Source organism: Typopeltis vanoorti, chromosome 12, assembly GCF_054136105.1.
Source record: "Typopeltis vanoorti isolate ZY-2024b chromosome 12, IOZ_Tvanoo_1.0, whole genome shotgun sequence".
Classification (NCBI taxonomy): domain Eukaryota; kingdom Metazoa; phylum Arthropoda; class Arachnida; order Uropygi; family Thelyphonidae; genus Typopeltis; species Typopeltis vanoorti.
Window position 1 is genome coordinate 55,646,672 of NC_143560.1, and position 18,109 is coordinate 55,664,780.

At 34.5% G+C, this 18,109-nt stretch overlaps 1 protein-coding gene and 1 pseudogene across 5 annotated transcripts in view; both read left to right on the top strand.

The window, feature by feature from the left end:
- The window catches only part of LOC150100804 (glycogenin-1-like), a 160,714-nt gene extending 143,613 nt beyond the window's left edge, over nucleotides 1–17,101 (top strand). For all 5 annotated transcript variants that reach the window (XM_090402249.1, XM_090402248.1, XM_090402247.1 and 2 more), the window contains exons 6-7: nucleotides 10,941–11,121; nucleotides 15,083–17,101. In XM_090402249.1, the coding sequence (XP_090258375.1) occupies nucleotides 10,941–11,121; nucleotides 15,083–15,292 (391 nt within the window). In that variant the 3' untranslated portion in view covers nucleotides 15,293–17,101. The remainder of the gene's footprint in view (nucleotides 1–10,940; nucleotides 11,122–15,082) is intronic.
- On the top strand, nucleotides 4,748–4,842 carry LOC150100805 (U6 spliceosomal RNA; annotated as a pseudogene).
- Nucleotides 17,102–18,109: the final 1,008 nt, after the last annotated feature.

Below are 18,109 nucleotides of genomic sequence, written 5' to 3' on the forward strand. Positions count from 1 at the left end.
AGAATAAGAACATCCAGAAAAGAAAGAATGTTGTTAACGTCTGCTTCTAGGGTAAATTTGATTCTTGGGTTTTTCTGAATTAATTTTCTCAAGAAATTCATCAAGATCAGACAAAGAGGAGTTCCATACAGTAAGAACATCATCAACATATCTATACCAAATTGATGGTTTAGGTGAAAAAACTAAAAAAAATTACTTTGTTCCATAAAGTAATTAGCCAGAGTAGGAGAAATGGGAGATCCCCATAGCTGTTCCTTCTATCTGCTTGTATAATTTATTCTGACATCTGAAGTATTCTGAATTAATGACAGTCAAAGTATTTCTTTCTTTTTTACCTCTATTTCACACCATACTGCCTCAAAACCATTACCACTATTTCTCCCTTGCATCTCTATCTTGTATGGACATTACTCTTTTTCCTGATATTGTAAATAAAATTACAATATCAAGAGGAAAAATCCTTATGAAGTAATTCAATTGTATCAGTTAGAGGATATTTGTAAAGAGTGAGACTATATCAAAACTTACTAAAAGACCTGCTGGTTCCAAGGATAATCCTATTCTTGAAATCTATAGATTTTTTTTTAATGGAATAAGCTGTTTCCTGTTTTCCTGATTCAAAGATAGTATTCTTTTATATTTCATAACTCCTCTCACTCTTATTCTCATGATATTCTTTCCACATCATCATCTTCTTGTGGATCTCTAGCTTAATAAGGCTGCACATCCATTTCACTCCCAACCTATTTATTCTTCAAACAGTAGGGATACATTCAGATATCGCCTCATTCAAGCACTTTTTCAAAGATTCCCATGCATTGCTGACATTTTTTTCATTCAGTAACTGATACCATGGGACCAAAGATAGTATTCTTCTAAGTTGATCATAATTTCCAGCTTTGTAATTCAGCATGTAGCCTGATTTTATCAGAATCTCAATACAAGTAGATACTTCTCAAGAAAGAACAGCATGATTACTGTCACCAATTGGTGGTAAAATAGCCATATTCTTGACAGAGACCCCTTCTGATGCTATAGCAAATCCAACAATCTTTGACCTTGAGTTCCTTCTTTCACATGCTGCTTGAGAAAGTTATTATTATTATTATTCCTAACACCTCCAAGGAGTCCGAAGACTCATTGCGGGAGGACACCTACAACTTTCTCAACAACTACACCGAACCTCTACTACGAATCATCTCCATCAACGGCATCTACTGCCCACCACCACCACAACTAGTATTTTTTTTCTGTAAATTGCGTGTGTTCTGAAGGGCTGATTTGTCTGTATGCATTATCTCACAACAATTCAATAAATTCCTGTTTTGATGAGATTTCTCTTCTACCAAATCAGTGTTTTGAAAATTAAAGTCACCCATAACGATCATTCACTTGATACCCATAAGGCTAAATTGGCGATGCATTTCTTCGTCCCCCTACAACTGAGCTGCCAGGTCTGTAGCAACACTCCTCACCATATATGTCATTCTGTTAACCTCCACTTCACACCAAATAGACTCAAACTCATTGCTACATGGGACATTGTTACCATCATTGTTTTCTTGTATTTCTACCCTAACTGGACTTAAGTCATCTGATATCATTAATAGCACTCCTCCTCCTCTCCTATCTCTTCTGCCATTCCTAAAAATAGTATATCGTTACACTCGATCCAACTTACCATATCTGATTCTGATAGCCAGGTTTCACTAATGCCAACAATCTTAGGCACATCGTATTCAGTAAAACAACAAACTCAACCACTTTATTTCTAATGCTCCTGGCATTTGTGTATATACATAATAAATAACGACCTAGCCTATTCTTATAATTAGATATGCAATGTATTTGGTCTTGTTCTAGAATTTTCTCTTTTCCCTCCCCAGTCATACTTAAAAGGTCCAAACCCAAAGCATATTTTTCCACTCCTTTGCCACATACATGACCATGTTCAAAGGCATTTATATCTTTATCACATTAGTATACCATAGCTGAACTTTCACACATATTTTCCCCATTCTTCCCTTGATGATCTAGTTTCCCTGACTCACTGCATTAAGTCTCATACCAAGAAGTAATTTCTTCAAGCTTCTGATGCCAAATGAACTCAAGTGCAGGCCATCATTCTTATACAAATCTTTTCTGCCATCAAACACACCCCACACGTCTAAAAACTCGCATCCATATCTTCTACATAGCCTGCGTGTGAAATCATTTACTATCAATTCCCCTCCTTAACTCAGTACTATCATATCTAGGTAATAATCCTACAATTTTTACTCTTTCACATTTCTTTCTTACTCTCTCTTTCATACATTCTTTCTATTCCTGTGGTATCATTTCTGAGCTGAGACTCAAGTTATACAATAATATAGAAATGTGCAAAAGGCCTAGCCAATTCAGCTGAACATTCCTTTAACAAACTGGCAGATATTCCATCTGTCCCTGTTGACAAATTCTTATCCAGGTTATGCAAGAGCTCTTCAAATTCGTTTTCATGAACCTCTAACTCTTTCTATTTAATGGTATTTTAAATTATATGGTATAGTCAAATCTCTAGTCGACACAGATCATATGTTCAACCAATTCTCTTTTAAACAAGGAATTGTCTATTATCAAAGCTACCTTTATTTCCACTGGTTACAAAAACTATCAATAAAATAATCGATAATTATGTCCTTTTGTCTTCCATATGTTAAAGGCCTCTTTCAGAAAAGAACATCAAGACTTCTCTGCCAAATTTATCTACAAGTCTCGTTCAGTCCATTTCATTAACTAAATACCTTCCTTATCTCTCCAAGAGACAAATATCTTCCTCTTTCTTATCCTACAGTTTATAGAATCCTCTGTTCTTGTGGCTTATGTTATTATGGACAGATTGGTTATTCTGTACAAATTCATTTTGAAGAGCATCAAGAATATATTGCACTTAATGAGCCCAACAAATCTGCTTTATCTACAAAATACAGAATTTAGTGGAATAATATCAAAGTTCTACACAAAAGCTATTTTCTTCTAGAAAGATTGTACAAAGAAAGCCATGAAGCACACACATTCACAATCCCATTCTTAACAAAAACGATTGCCTTAAACGTTTTCAATGTTGGGAAGTTATCCAAACTAATACTCACCATTCACATGTTTCATAAATTGTAATTAAAGTATTTTAAATTTAAATAATGTATTATTATTTGTTTTATTTTAGATCTATTTCTTAGTATCTATTAATGCAGATGGAGTTATTCTCCTGCAGTCAATATTGCATATAATATTGTGCCCTTTCAATTTAATTGTTCTTTCTTTTTGTGGTTATCTTACTGTAGTGTATTGACAGTGCTATAAAAGACAGCTGAAAATTCTACAAATGAGCAGTTTGATGTGACTTCTGTAATTATTTAGTATTATATATCTTCCATTTGTGTCTCAATGTTTAAATCAAAATCTATAGGATTTAGCCATCTGTTTGCTTATTTTCTTCAGAACTCTCATATCTGTTGTGTCCAATCATCAGTCAGCTTGCATTTCTAGTTTAACTTTCAGATCCATAATTAAAAATTGGTTGAAAAACTTTTTTTTTGTACTGATAGTTTTTGGCATTTTGCTTAATTTTGCTGTCATTCTATATAAATTTATTCATCTGGATGCCCACCAGATGAATAAATTTATATAGAATATAAATGATTTATTATAGAATAAACATGCACAGCAATGTTTATTCTTTTTTGAAAATATTCACACCTGCTTTATGTGTTACTGTAACATAATGTTAATTAAATAAAAGTAAGAAATATGGTTTATTAGAAAGAAAACTTACCTTTATGTTTTAACAGCTATCATTTTGATAGTGTCATCAGATCAAAGACAGTGACCAAGCAAATTTTAAAATCGGACTTTAAAATCAAGTTGATCCAATATGAAATCACTTAATGTTTGAAATGCAAAATGACCTCAGTTTTATAATCATTATAATACAGTAAAAGAGACATTTTAAGAATATTAAAGAAAATGTTCATCTTTCTTAAAACTGTTTTTTGAATGTGAGAAATTGACATTGAATTACTGTTGTTCCAATTCTGCTGGTGCAGAAAGTCTTAACATGATTTCTTAAATAATGTCACAAATTTAAAGGAACTATGATGAAGAAACACTATTCCTACTGTTTGAGTAATCAAGACCACATGAGCAAGGAATTCTCTATTGTGCTAGGAAGAGACCAGAGATGCACGTTTTCTTATATTTTGAACAGGAGAGAAAGAAGTAGAAATAGTATGTGCTGACCTGGTTGGCTGAATGATGGCTTGTCCACTCTTCAGTCAATAGGTAATGGATTCCAACCACTATGGACAAAGATCTTTTTGAATATCTAAGTGAGAAATGAATTTCATCAGCTTATGTGAAACTGACACATCTTGTTTCAGTTCTAAAAGGGTTTGAGAAAAGTTTCATGTTTCTGCATTATGTAAAAAAAAAAAAAAAAAAAGCAATCTTTTTGAAACACTCGACATAGACTTTTTCTCAATAGACGTTTGCTTAGGCAAAATAGCTATTTAGTATTCTTAATTAAATATTGGATATATTATAGCCATTTAAGAAAGATCATTCTGTATACATTCATATTACACACACACACACAAATAGATCTTCATTTGGACAAATGACCATAGGTAAGTGTTTTAATGACATCAGTTTTTGGCTTTGTGAATGATGGGATCAAGTCCATATGAATATAACTTCTGGTAGACATAACTTGCTTTAGTAGTACGCATACTAAAATTGGAACAATACAGAGATTAGCTTACTTTGTGCAAGAATGATACACAAAATCAGGTATTCCATATTTTGGAATGTTATGCAATTTTCAGACATATAATTTCATTTACAAAAGGGTTTGTACTGAGGATTACAGTTGAACATATTTTATAGTTGAATTCCTATTCAATGGAAAAATGGAAGTGCAAAATCAGGGAAACTAAGCTATTAGAGATGCAAATGAGCATATGTGTGTGGAAATGAAAATTAGAAATATCAAAGATTGCTGAATGAAACAGTTATTAAGAGATGCATGGATACCTGTCGGGTTCAAGGGAATATTGCAGCATACCAGAAATGTCGGGAACAACACTGATAAGTTTTCAACATTTTCACACAGTAAGATGACTTTGTTATTATGTAAAAAAAAAATAAAAAAAGTGTGAAATTTAAGGATGAAAGTGAGAGTATTAGAGCATAAAAACAGAGGGTGAAAGAATTAATAGTTGTGGCGGGTACAAATGAATTGAAAGGAGATAAATTTTTTATGAGAGAGGACTTGAAAGTATTGTTGAAATACTTTCAAGTCCTTTCGCTTGAAAGCGAAAGAAAAGAGTGACAGTTAGAATGGTGAGTCTGTTGCCGTGGTATGACAGAGAGGAGTTTAGAAGGAGGGCCATAATCGCAAATGACATTATGCGCAGGTTATGCAGACGGTGTGGTGTGGAATGAGTTTGATGGGCGAAAGGATTTATACAAAATGGATGGCCTGCATTTGAATGGGTTTGGTGTGCAGAGACAGGAAAAAGTGTTGCTGAATGAAGTGAAAATGGATGTGCAGACCAGAGAAACTAGAACTACCAAGAAGTTGGCGGGAGTGGATATATGGACACTAGTGAGACAGTTGAGTGTGAGAATGTATATAATGTACCCGAGCCAGTATTAAGGACACAAAATGGGAACGGGATATTTAGAATAACGCATCAAGATAGGGATGGGACAAACGGATCACTGCATTTCATGTAGACTAATGCCAGGAGTATTAGGAACAAGAAGGAAGAATTTTTGGCCTTGATTGGCTCTTCCTGGCCACAGGTTATTGGCATTAGTGAAACATGGTTGTCAGAAGATGATATAGTTAGCAAGATGATAACTGATGAACTGCAGCCAAGGAGAATTGAAGTTGTATCGCAGGATAGTGAAAAGAGCTGATTTGAGGCTATTTGGGGTGAGATTGAGACTGGCAGAATGAAATATACAGTTGGGTGCTCTATAGATGGTGGAGATAGTATGCATAAACAAATTGATGAAATGAGTGGAAGGAGGGTAATTATTATGGGGGATTTCAACTATGGTAACATTGATTGGAAGGAGGAGAGGACACGTGAGGAAGGAAATGGATTTTATTCAATTATTAAGGGATAACTATCTGAGACAGCATGTAATTGAAAATACTAGGGGTGTGAGAGTGCTTGACCTGGTAATAGCATCTGAGAATTTGACTGTAATGAATATGACCATGTTGCCACCTATTGGTGAGAGTGATCATAAGGTCTTGACCTGGGAGGTGGCTAAAGGTGTGGAATTTTCGATTAAGACAGGGCATATGTGAAATTACCGTGCTGGCAAGTATGACAAGCTTAGGAGATTGCTTGGATCAGTGCCGTGGTATGTACAACTGCAAGGGCTGGATGTCGATAGAGCATGGAAAGTGGTCAAGGAGCATTTACAGGAGGTTATGGCTGATTGTATACCTAGGGTCCGAATAGTAAAACAAGTAGGGGTTAAATGGATGAATAACACCATTAAGCTTGAGCTGCAAAAAAAGAAACAACTGTGGAGGGAATTTAAAGAAAGGGGTGACCTGCAGGCACACGAACGGTATAAAGTGCAGGCCAGAAGGATAACGAGTGTGGTAAAAAAAGGCAAAAGCGGATTATAAAAGGAAACTAGCTATGCAAGCAAGAAAAAAAAACTGTACACGGGAAAATGATTTTAAGGAATGATGATGGTAAGGAGGTCACTGAATCAGTCCATATAGTGGAGTTACTGAGCGAGCACTTTGCAAAAGCATATCATCCAGGTGGTGACATTGAAAGAATGAAGGAACCATTAGTTTATATGGGAATTATAATGAATGAAGTGGAAGTGAATAGCCTATTACAGAACCTTAATGTGAATACATCTGTAGGATTGGATGGTATACCGGCACGGGTCTTACGTGAATCGGCTAAAGAATTATCAGCGCCCTTGACCATATTGTTTAATCTGAGTCTCGGGTCTGGTTTAGTCCTGAAGGTGTGGAAAGAAGGGAAAATAGTTACACTGCATAAAGGTGGATCCAAGACCATGGTTGCAAATTGCCAACCGATCAGCATATCAGGAGTCATTGTCAAGGTCTTGGAGAAGGTAGTCAAGGGAAAAATACAGGAATGGATTGATGAAAATGAGATACTGTATGGGGGACTGCATGGCTTTGTGAAGGGTAGATCATGCCTCAGTAATTTGCTCAAGTTTTATAACAAGGTGACGGCTGAACTGGATAAGGGAAATGGGTTTAGTGATACTGCTGGACCTGGCAAAGGCGTTTGACAGGATACCGCATGGAATTCTAATCCGTAAACTACAACATATGGGAATGGATATAGGGTTAGTGGATGGTTGATGGAGAGATATCAAAGAGTAGTTTATTCAGGAGTAGAGTCCAAAAGACGGCCTGTGACTAGTGGTGTGCTGCAGGGTTCTGTTCTTGGACCACTGCTGTTTAATTTTTTCATTAATGATATAGGGAAGGATCTAAGAGGAACAGTTCATTTGTTCGCTGATGTTGCAAAGTTGGGTAGGGCAATAGTGAATGCAGAAGATGTCGAAATCTTGCAGGACGACTTGGATAGACTTGCACTCTGGGCTAAGGAGAATGGATGTCAATTTAATGTGACAAAATGTAAGGTTATGCATTTTGGGGTGAAAAGATTAGCAGCAGTATACCACATTGGTGGAACTTTACTCCAGGAGATCGATGAGGCCAGGGATTTGGGGTGTTGGTGGATAGGGAGATGAAGTTTAGGGGGCACATTGCAAAAGTAGCTAAATCAGCTCATCAACTCAGTTGGTTGTTGAAAAATGCCTTGACAAGCAGAGACAAGCAAGTTATTGTACCTCTGTACCGAGCCTTGATAAGACCTCATCTCGACTACTGTGCCCAGATTTGGTCACCTAGGTTTCTTCTTGATGGGGAGGAGGTGGAGAGGATCCAGAGGCGAGTGACTAAGATAATAGCAGGTCTATGGAATGAATCATATGAGAACAGGTTGAAGATTTGTGGGTTGCAGAAATTAGTTGATAGGCAGAAAAGGGGAGATATGATTGAGACATTCAAATTGCTAAAAGGTTTCTATAGGATTAATTCAGAGGATATTTTTGAGATCAGGACTGGTGGCGGGAGAACTAGGGAACACCTATGGAAGCTGGACAAGAGTGTGGTTAGCAGGGGTGTTAGAGCTGGGTTCTTTACTTTTAGAGTGGTAAATGAGTGGAATAAGCTGCCAGAGTCTGTTGTGGGTGCTATGACGGTGAGTGAGTTCAAGGCAAGGTATGATAGATACTGTGAGAATGTCATATAGTTGTGTGGACATGATGTTTAGCGCCTCCCTCGATAAGTCTAAGCACTCCCTGGAGTCACCTGTAATAATAATAGAAAAGATATTGTATTTTCAGCGAGAATAAAAGGACCACAATTGGCAGAGGAGAAGAGAAGTTTATTGCTAATGATAGTAGAATTGCAGCCAGCAAAAGTAGAGATTCAGGAAGAAGGTGAGTTTGGAGTGGGAGGCAGTGCGTTTGAAGCTGTTTAGGATGGGATAGTAACCAACAGGACAAAATGTATAATTGCTGTAAGCAAGAGGTGGTAGAAGGAGTTGTAGATGATAATGCGTATCTGCAAATATCTTTCTTGATTGATTAATGTATGGTTTACTGGTGCAAGGACAGCAAAGGTTATACTGCCCTGCAGCAAAGGTTACAACAGTACAGAATGTAGGCAAATTACTTGCCCTGTGCTCATTGAGTTAATCATGTGAAATTTCAACTATGAAGATATAGATTGGTAGAAGGAAAGAGCACACTGGAGAAGGAAGCAACATTGAGAGATAATTATGATGGAAAGAATCCAGAGTTTAAAAGCATTGTAGCTGGTGATAATAGCAGTTTATCAGTAACCAAGATGACTGACCATCTTGTCTCTAATTGGAATTGTGTTGAGCAATCTTGCAGTCTTGAACCAGGAAGTGGCTAAGCTTATATCCCCTGTAGTTTCTTATGCCACAGATTGCTGTGGTGATTTTAAGGGGATAGATGTTAATAGTGCACATGAGTCAAGGGATTGAAAGTTTTTTCACTTGGTTATACTATAAATTAAAGATGCCAAGAAATTATATTCTTGGTTTAATCCTTTATCCAAGTGTAAGCAAACAATATTTGCACATGAAGTATCTTCACAACTGTGCTACTTGTACAGAGAGGATAAGTATTTCACATCAGTTGCCTTAGTATTCCTTTCAGATCTGCATAATGCTATGCATTATGGGAAGGGCCACTAGATCAGTTTTGACTTTTTTTGAGATATGTTAAAGTGATATTTTAGATCATTCAAAAACTTGAATCACTCCTGACCGTAATCACTGAGAACAGTAAACTCAGAAGTAATGCAGAAGTTATATATTTCCCATATACAAGTAGTCAAAAGGTGTCACACTTTATTAAAATTGTCTGGATTAGAGACAGACAATGAAAGTGTTTTTTATCACTTTGTTATAATATAAATTAAAGATACCAAGAAATTATATTATAGTTTAATCCATCTTAAACATCTTCAAGGGTTACTAAGGCAACCGATGCGAAGTACTTAACCTCTCTATACAAGTAGCCCAGTTGTGAAGATACTTCATGTGCAAACATTGTTTGCTTACACTTGGATAAATTCTTGACATCTTTGATTTAGCATCAAGGGATGCTAATTATGGAAAGTAATAACAGACTCCTGCATATCAAGGGGTTAGGAGAATAAATTAGATAGGCATTAAATGGATGAGTAGCATAATCAAGTAGGAGTTGCAAAAAAAAAAAAAAAAAAAAAAAATGAGAGAGAGAATGTTGTGGAGGGAATATAAAGAGAGATATGATTAGGAAAATTATGAGCAGTACTTAGCACCACAGGCAAGAAGGGTGATGAGCTTGGTAAAGAATGCAAAATCAGATTGAGAATACAATTCAAAAGAGTTAATTTTCTGTGTAGAAAGTAAAAGGAAGAATGATTATGAAAGGATAATGTTAATGAATACAGATGGAAGAGAGGTGGCAGAAGCAGAAATACTATAGTTACAAAGTGATTGCTTTGTGAGGATATATCATCCAAGTTGAGATAATGCAGTGATTGATGTGGCAATGCATAGACTGATATCATATACATTATGAAAAAAATGCAAGAGAAATGACAATACGCCTAATCTGGCTACTTAGCCAGGTTACAGGTCTCAGCAGACAAGATCACAAGAGATCAAAATAGTCCCATTCCATGAGTAGCAAATTATAGACCAGTTTACTGGTCGGATCTCAGGAGTGGTTGTTGAGATATTGGAAAATTTGGTTAAATGCAGAATTCAGCAATGGGTGAATAGGAATATGACATCCTATATGGAACAGCATGAATTTGATGGGGAAATTCTTGTTTTAGTAATTTACTCACTTTCTACAATAATGTGGCAATTCAGTTATATTTTGCTATTGCTAGACTTTGCAAAGGCAGTTGATAGGATTCTGCACAGAACCTTGTTATGCAAGCTGCAGCAAATTGGAATGGACATGAAGGTGTTGACATCAGTAAGAGAGAGTGTGGAGATGAATCAAAGAGAAGATAGTAACCAGCAGTATGCCACAGATTTGTATTTGTACCACTACTGGTACATGAATGATGGGAATGATTTGAGGGAGAGTATCTCTTTGTGCACATGCAATTCATAATGTAATATAAAATACTATCCACAGGATGGTCATGAAATGATTGTCATTTAAGTTTTCAACAAAAAAATGAATGTATTTATGCAATTATCTTTTTTTTTCCCCCTCGATTTTTCTCATTCATATTTGTGTTTGCATGTAACATATATTCCATTTTATTTATTAAAATCATCTAGGTTTGGTCACATGGTGAAAGTTGTTCATTTTCTTGGTGCTGTCAAGCCATGGATGCATCATTACAATACTTTGACAGGATGTGTTGAACCTCATGGTGAGAGTTATCATGCACTAGAACATTTACAACACTGGTGGAACATATTAACGCAAAATGTACAACCACTGTTGAAGACTGAATGTGTAAGTCTTTGATATATTTTTGTGGTATTTGATGTTTATATTACATGATTAGCGAGGATAAATTTTTGTCCTTGCTTAATTTATCTTTTATATAATTTAGCAGTGTTAATCATCTTAATGTTATGTGTTTATGTATAAATATGTATGTATGTAGAAAAAAAAAAACAATGTGAGAACGTTGAAGAAAGGTGGAAGAGTGATTGTGAATATGTCCAAGCCAATCTTTATGCAGTGAAAGCTCACATTACACACATTGGTTTGGCCTTGGTATAAAGGGCTGATTACTCCATGTGTGGCTCACCTGCTGTTCTTTTTTTTTTTTTTCACTCTAATACTGAGTCAATCCCAGGCAGTTGCTCTGAACATTCCAGTTTTCCTCTCATGAACATCAAACTAACCTCAAACACATTTTGCAATAGTACTACAGTTACATGAATCTGAGTAGGCACACCACAAATTTCATAGTTTATAGAATTAATGATTTTACCACTGAATTTAAGTCTTCTAGTAAAAGGCAAATAATTTCCAGATCTATTTTGGTGAAGTAAGTTTTGAAGTGAGTTAATAATAAACTTAAGAGTCTAAGAAAGGTTCAACTTGGCATTAATCTTATTAAAAGGATGGGTGAATAATAAATATCCATTACTTATACTAATAGTGTTGGTTGCTCTAGCAGAATTCTTTCTTTTAAGGTTACACAGTGATCAGCATTCATATTTATAAATTTAGTGACACAAAAACACACGGGTTGAAAAGATTATTTTACTAATTATTAATAAAATAACACTTGACGTTTCGACCCCTGTATCGAGGTCATCATCAGAAGGATACATGCGTATAAGGAACCAAACTACATGCTCTAGCCCTGTATATCGGTAAACTAACTCTACATAGTTAATTAATCCTTTTTCCTAGCCTGACCTCTAGTGATAAAATAAATAAATAAATAAAATTTAAAAATATAATAATAATATATACAACTACATTAAACTGCTAAAGTCCTCATGTATTAATATTCTTCTGGATTTGTACAGTTCTGATTGTTATAATATGATTTCCTTCAGTTGCTGTTGAATGTTACAAACACTTCACCAGGTTGTCTTTTTGTAGTGGAATTTTTCTTCAGCTTGTTTAGGTTGTAGATGGGTCCTCCACCTTATTGGAATGGTTAGGCCATCATTTTTGTTGAGATTTGGGTTATGTTTGAGCATTTCACAGTACTCTTTAAATTTCCTCTCAAACCAAGTTTTGGTGCGGTGTAGGGACTTGGTATTTTTCTGACATTTACATTGCTGTTAGGCACCGATGTGCTATAGGTTTCACAATCTCTTGTGTCATGTGGTTATTTGATTTAAAAAAAAAAAGTGGAACTGAAAAAAAATCAACATTAACTAAAGAAAATTTGAAAAAATTCAAAATTGTTGGTAGTATTAGTAGAGGTAATAGATATCAAATGAATATAACAGAATGAGGCAGAAACTCGATACAGGGGTCGAAACGTCAAGTGTTATTTTATTAATAATTAATAAAATAATATTTTCAACACGTGTGTTCTAGCAGAAGTTTATTTATTAATTTTCACACCAGCTGTCATGTCATCTTTTGTTTCTATAACCTGTTTCCATTCAGTGATTGATCTAACTACAAAAACTTCCAGATTCATTTCACAAATACTTTTCTTAACAAACTCATTTCATTTTCATTCACTTCTCTGTTTTCTCTCTTCATTGTAGAGTTGGCATGTGTGTGTGTGTGTACTGAAAAAGGGTAATAAGCATCTACCATTCAATCATCAACCTATTTCTCTACCTTTGTGTTTTTTAAAGTAATAGAGAAGGCTCATCAACTGTTAATTCCTTTGACATCTAGAGAACTGTCAGCTAATCAACAACCACTAATATGGATTTTGCCAATCAAGATCCATAGCAGATCCTCTTAGCCTACAACACTGACCTTTGGGTCAGTGTTGTATTTGACATCTCTGTGGCATTTGGTAGGGTCTGATATTGAGGGTTTCTCAGCAAATTTCCATCTTATGGTCTGTCTTCCTTCCTTTATAATTGGATTGGATTGCCAGTTTTGTCTCAGGTTATTCACTATGTGTATTAGAAAATGTTCATGTTAATGAAGGTGCATTTCAGGGCTCTGTTATTTCCTAACCAACCCTCTCCCTCGCATATAACTGACCTGCTCTCACTAATCTCAGACACTATTCACAGTTTTGCTGATGATAGTGCTCTTCACTCATTCTATTCATATGACAAATTTTGCAATGCATACTCAAACATGCAATGAAGCTTCAAGATCATCTAGGATAAGTATCCTAAACACGGATTTACGCACCATCTTTATTTGGGGTGATAACAACCTAGTCATGCTTCCAAAACACAGTTTTGCCAGTTTTTCTCACCAAAAAGAACCTTAGTTCTTTTCCTTTGATAATGCTCAACTTAACAGTCAAGACCAGAGCTCTCTTCTCAGACTGACTTACTCCTAGACTTTGCTAGCATAATCCCATTACTTCTATAGGATCTTCTCCTTCCATAAAAGTTGGCAGTTTTTTTTGTTTAAGAAGTTATTTCTCTTCTGTCCAGTTGCTTACTCTGTACAAATCTCAAATCTGTCCGATCTTGAAATACTGCTTTGACATTTGGGGTGGTGCACCTAGGACATCTTCAGGACTTCTTGGCATAGTTCAGATAAGAACATTTCAGTTGATTAATGACCTTCATTTAGAGATTCTATTCAGCTACTATCTCATAGTCATTTTCTGTTGTCTCTTTTGCAGATGTTTTCATGACAGCTCTTACTTCTGTTCTTTTTCAGCAGAACTGGCAATCTACTCTCAGTCATCTTTTATTCCATCTACCTCAGTTCTGTGGGACAGCCTTTCTTGTGAAATATTCCTCAAGAATTACAACCTCTAGCTGTTTAAGAAGAATATCAGCAGATTACTTTGCTCTTGATCCAGCCAACATACAGCATTTACATTTATTTGCTATAGGCCTTGTGACTTCTGCCTCTCATGTGCTGGTGTGATATGAAAAAAATGTTTTGCTTTAAAAAGCTGCCATGAATTAACTAAGAAATCCACCTATTCTATTTACTGCTGTTTCCTTTACCAGGTCAATATTAGCAATATAAAATTTATCTGTTATTAATACCTTACATTTTATTAAGCCACTAAATAGTAATAATAATCCATAATACTTCCAGTCCATTAAGGTGCAAACCTATTCTTGGAAGAAAAACCCTTCCACTCTTGGATGAGAGTGGCTAACTCATCTTCAGCTTGAAAATCCTAAAAAAGTATTTGCATCTTAGACAAGATTTGAATTCATGTCTTTCCAGCCATGGTAACAACAGGTGACAAGTTTTTTTCTAAGAAAGGAAATAAATCCTCTTTTGAGACTTGCAGCCAGATTCAGTATAAAAGTTAGTAGCAGAGAATTCAGGCTAATATTAACCTGACACTGGTGAGGTGGGAAAATGTAACATAGGCGATTTAAAATCTTTGGGGTCTGTGACACCTCACCTTACTAATGGCGGGTTAAAGAGCTCATTGGCATGCTTGTTCACAAGGGTGGGGAGGCATCTTTCTATTATCTCGTATATATCAATATAGTATCAGCCAAAGTATGGAAGACTCAAAAGCAGTGTAGTATAGATTACATCACTGTCACCTCTCTTTTTTTTTTTTTTTTTTCACTTCATGCTTTCATTAAGTAAGGTAGTGGTGGTTTCACATAAGATGAAAAAAATCAGCTATTGTTTAGGTTTTTCGAAAAAATTTTCACAGGTGTCAATATCACAATTGAATTCAAATGCCCCTCACTAGCAAAACAAAGGCTTTCTCCACCAAAGTCTGTAAAATTAACTGGTGTGTATATTGATTTAAATTACCTTGTTAAAATAAAATGAATAAATGAATGTTTGATTTTATTTTCTTTGATATTTTTAGGCTGGTTTTGCTGGAGAACTGGCTAAAATGGCACAAATGTCTCTTGAACCAGGAAGATTTGAAGAACAGCAGCAACAGCAGCAGCCAGGTTCTTCACAGTTCACAGAAGCCAGGCAGTTTGCATGGGAAAGAGGGCAGGTTGATTATATGGGAGTGGATTCCTTCAGTAATATTCAGCAGAAATTGGAAGCTGCAATTGCAAAGAAATAAAATGTGACAATTTCTGGAATGATGTTAATCACTCTACTTCGTGCCAAAGTTCAAATTGGTAATATAAACTATTCCTTCTTACATTACAAATATTACTGCGCAAGCAACAAAACAGTGGGACATTTTGTTTAATATGACTACAAACTGCATTGTTATTTTCCAATTCTCTATCCTTGACTTTTTTTTTCTTCGTATAATATTTTTTGCATTTTAATTTTATAAAATATAAAATTAAAATTTAGAACAACAACCCCTGGTGGGTGTTCATACTTTTCAGATTTGATGATATATATAAACAACAAGACCTGGAAAAAATGTTCCTTATTGAATCACAGAAATCATTCTTTTGAATTATATTCTCAAAGTTAGCAGGAGGTAGAGTGGTTGTATGTATACTGTAGCTTTGAAAGCTGATAAAAATATCATTTTTGTGTATGTACAATGTAGTACCCTGGTGGGCTAGCAATTTATTTATTTTTACAAATAAAATTGAAGGTGCATTTGCCCAGTATAGTAAATATAAGATTGCAGGCTTTGATGTAATCTTATGAAGTGCAATAAATATCTAAAGAATTATGATGGTTCTTCATTATAATTAGATATAAGTAATTATGATATCTTCAGCATAGAATGCTCTGTAATGTTTTTTTTTTTTTTATATATATGTGTACCAGGTGAGATGCAAAGTTACCATAGATGGCTGCATTTGAAAGGCAAGTGTTATAAAATTTGCACTTTGGAAAAAATAAAAATAACTTCTATCATTTGGATATGGCAATAAAATACAATGCGACTGATATATAACAATTTATTGGAATAAATTGTTATATACATTTCAGTTTTTTAGCAGGCCAAAGAGTTTGTGAGTGTATTAAAATTATGATAGTGCCTTTTCAAGTTTGACATTATATAAATTTTAAATTTTTAGAGAATTATAAAATGTTTTACTTTGAAGAATGTGTGTTCGTATGTAGTTCTTCACAAAAATATGTAACTTTTCAGTTTGCTTGCTTTATAATGTGATGTTCTGTAAAAAATTTATTTTTTTGAGAAGTTTCAGGAATTATGTAAAAATTTGTAAAGCAGAAATTCTTTTGTATTAGGATTTCACTTATGGAAATCAGAAGTAATTAATGGTGTATGTGATTATATTCTGGAGAAAAAAAAATTAAATATTATCTAAACATTACTATCAAACATTTGGAGAAATGTCGATAAATTTTATGACTGTTCATTTGAATGTTGCCATCTTGAATTTGTGCCTTATGTGAAAGCATTTAATAATTGTGAAATCCTTAATTTATTTTGTATGATCCATCCTTTTGATTTGTCAGTAATTTTTTTTATTCCTTGGTAATTTAGTTATTTTGGAATCCATAATAAATCCAAAAAGCCACTAGTTTAACAAATATGTTAGTCTTTTATTGTGTTAAAAGACTGAAGAAAGAAAATTGAAATAAGAAAAATAACTAAATGAAATCAATATTAAAATTTAAGTAGTTGAACTGAGCTACCAGCGATTCTAAAATTAGATTTATTCAACAGGCCTTATTTGTTAGATAACATTAGAAAACTTCAGATCATTGAAATATAAAAAGCATCTCATTTAAAAACCTAGGGATTCCAAGTAACTTTAATTTTGTGTATCAAAAACATATATAAATATTTGCACCAAAGAAGCCCGTCTACAAAAATGGTTACTAATAATAAAAATTTATGCCTGTAAAAGTGCCTTCTAACATATTTTTCTATGTCTTTATAACATATTGTGTGGTTTTTATGATTGAATAAAAAAACTAGAGAATTTTTTTTCTGTCTACATTCTTATTAACATCTTTAATAGTCCTAAATCAGGTAAATGGAAAGCTGTGTGCATATATAGTTCTTTGTGTATGTATATATTTTTCAATCCAAGCATCTCGCTGTCTATCCATATTGGCTGTGACATGGATATTTGTGAGCATCTGAAGGTGGTGGTGGTGAATGAATTTTATTACCCAATGAGAGAAGAGACCACCACTTTGCATATTGGAGACCTGAAGTAACGTGTGTGTGGAAGGGGGGATCCATGATTTCACCCTTAATCCATTCATAGTACAAATTATTATTATTATTTATTATTACTTGCCCCCTCCAAAAAGTCATTGTGGGAGGGTGCTCTGCTACACACAACTACCATCTATCACCATTATTTTTTGTTTGTAAATTGCGTGTGTTCTAAAATGTACCTTCTTTTGTGGATGGGTAGGATTGACATAAAAAACATACCTATAGTTGCTATATCTGAAATTGCTGCAGAATAGGGGAAAGTGTAGAATTAACACTGTGTGCTATCCTCCCAGTGGAACATTAATAAAATGGTGTGAAACATGTATTCAAAGGGAAACAAATTTACAAAAATGTTTTTTTTTTTTCAGTCTGAAGAAATCTGTTTATAATTTAAAAAATCCTTTCTTTTAGACTTACACGGTGATCTGAATAAATTTTGGAAAATTATGGAGACAACTACCATGTTTGAGTAAAACTTTAGTTTAATATAAATCAAAATCCACATTCAACGTTTCGACCTTTATATAAGGTCATCTTCTGGAGCATATATACTATATGCACAGAAACAAGCTGCGCTACAATCTACGTCGTTAAAGTTACTGACCAGCTATTACAACAATTAATGGCCTGACCTCTGGTGAAAAAAAAAAAAAACTTACATCAACACTGAAGTCCTGTTATTAATATTATCTATTGGTTGTAAAATTACATTGGGAGCAACAATGAGTCTATATATATATAATTATACATATTATATATATTATACAT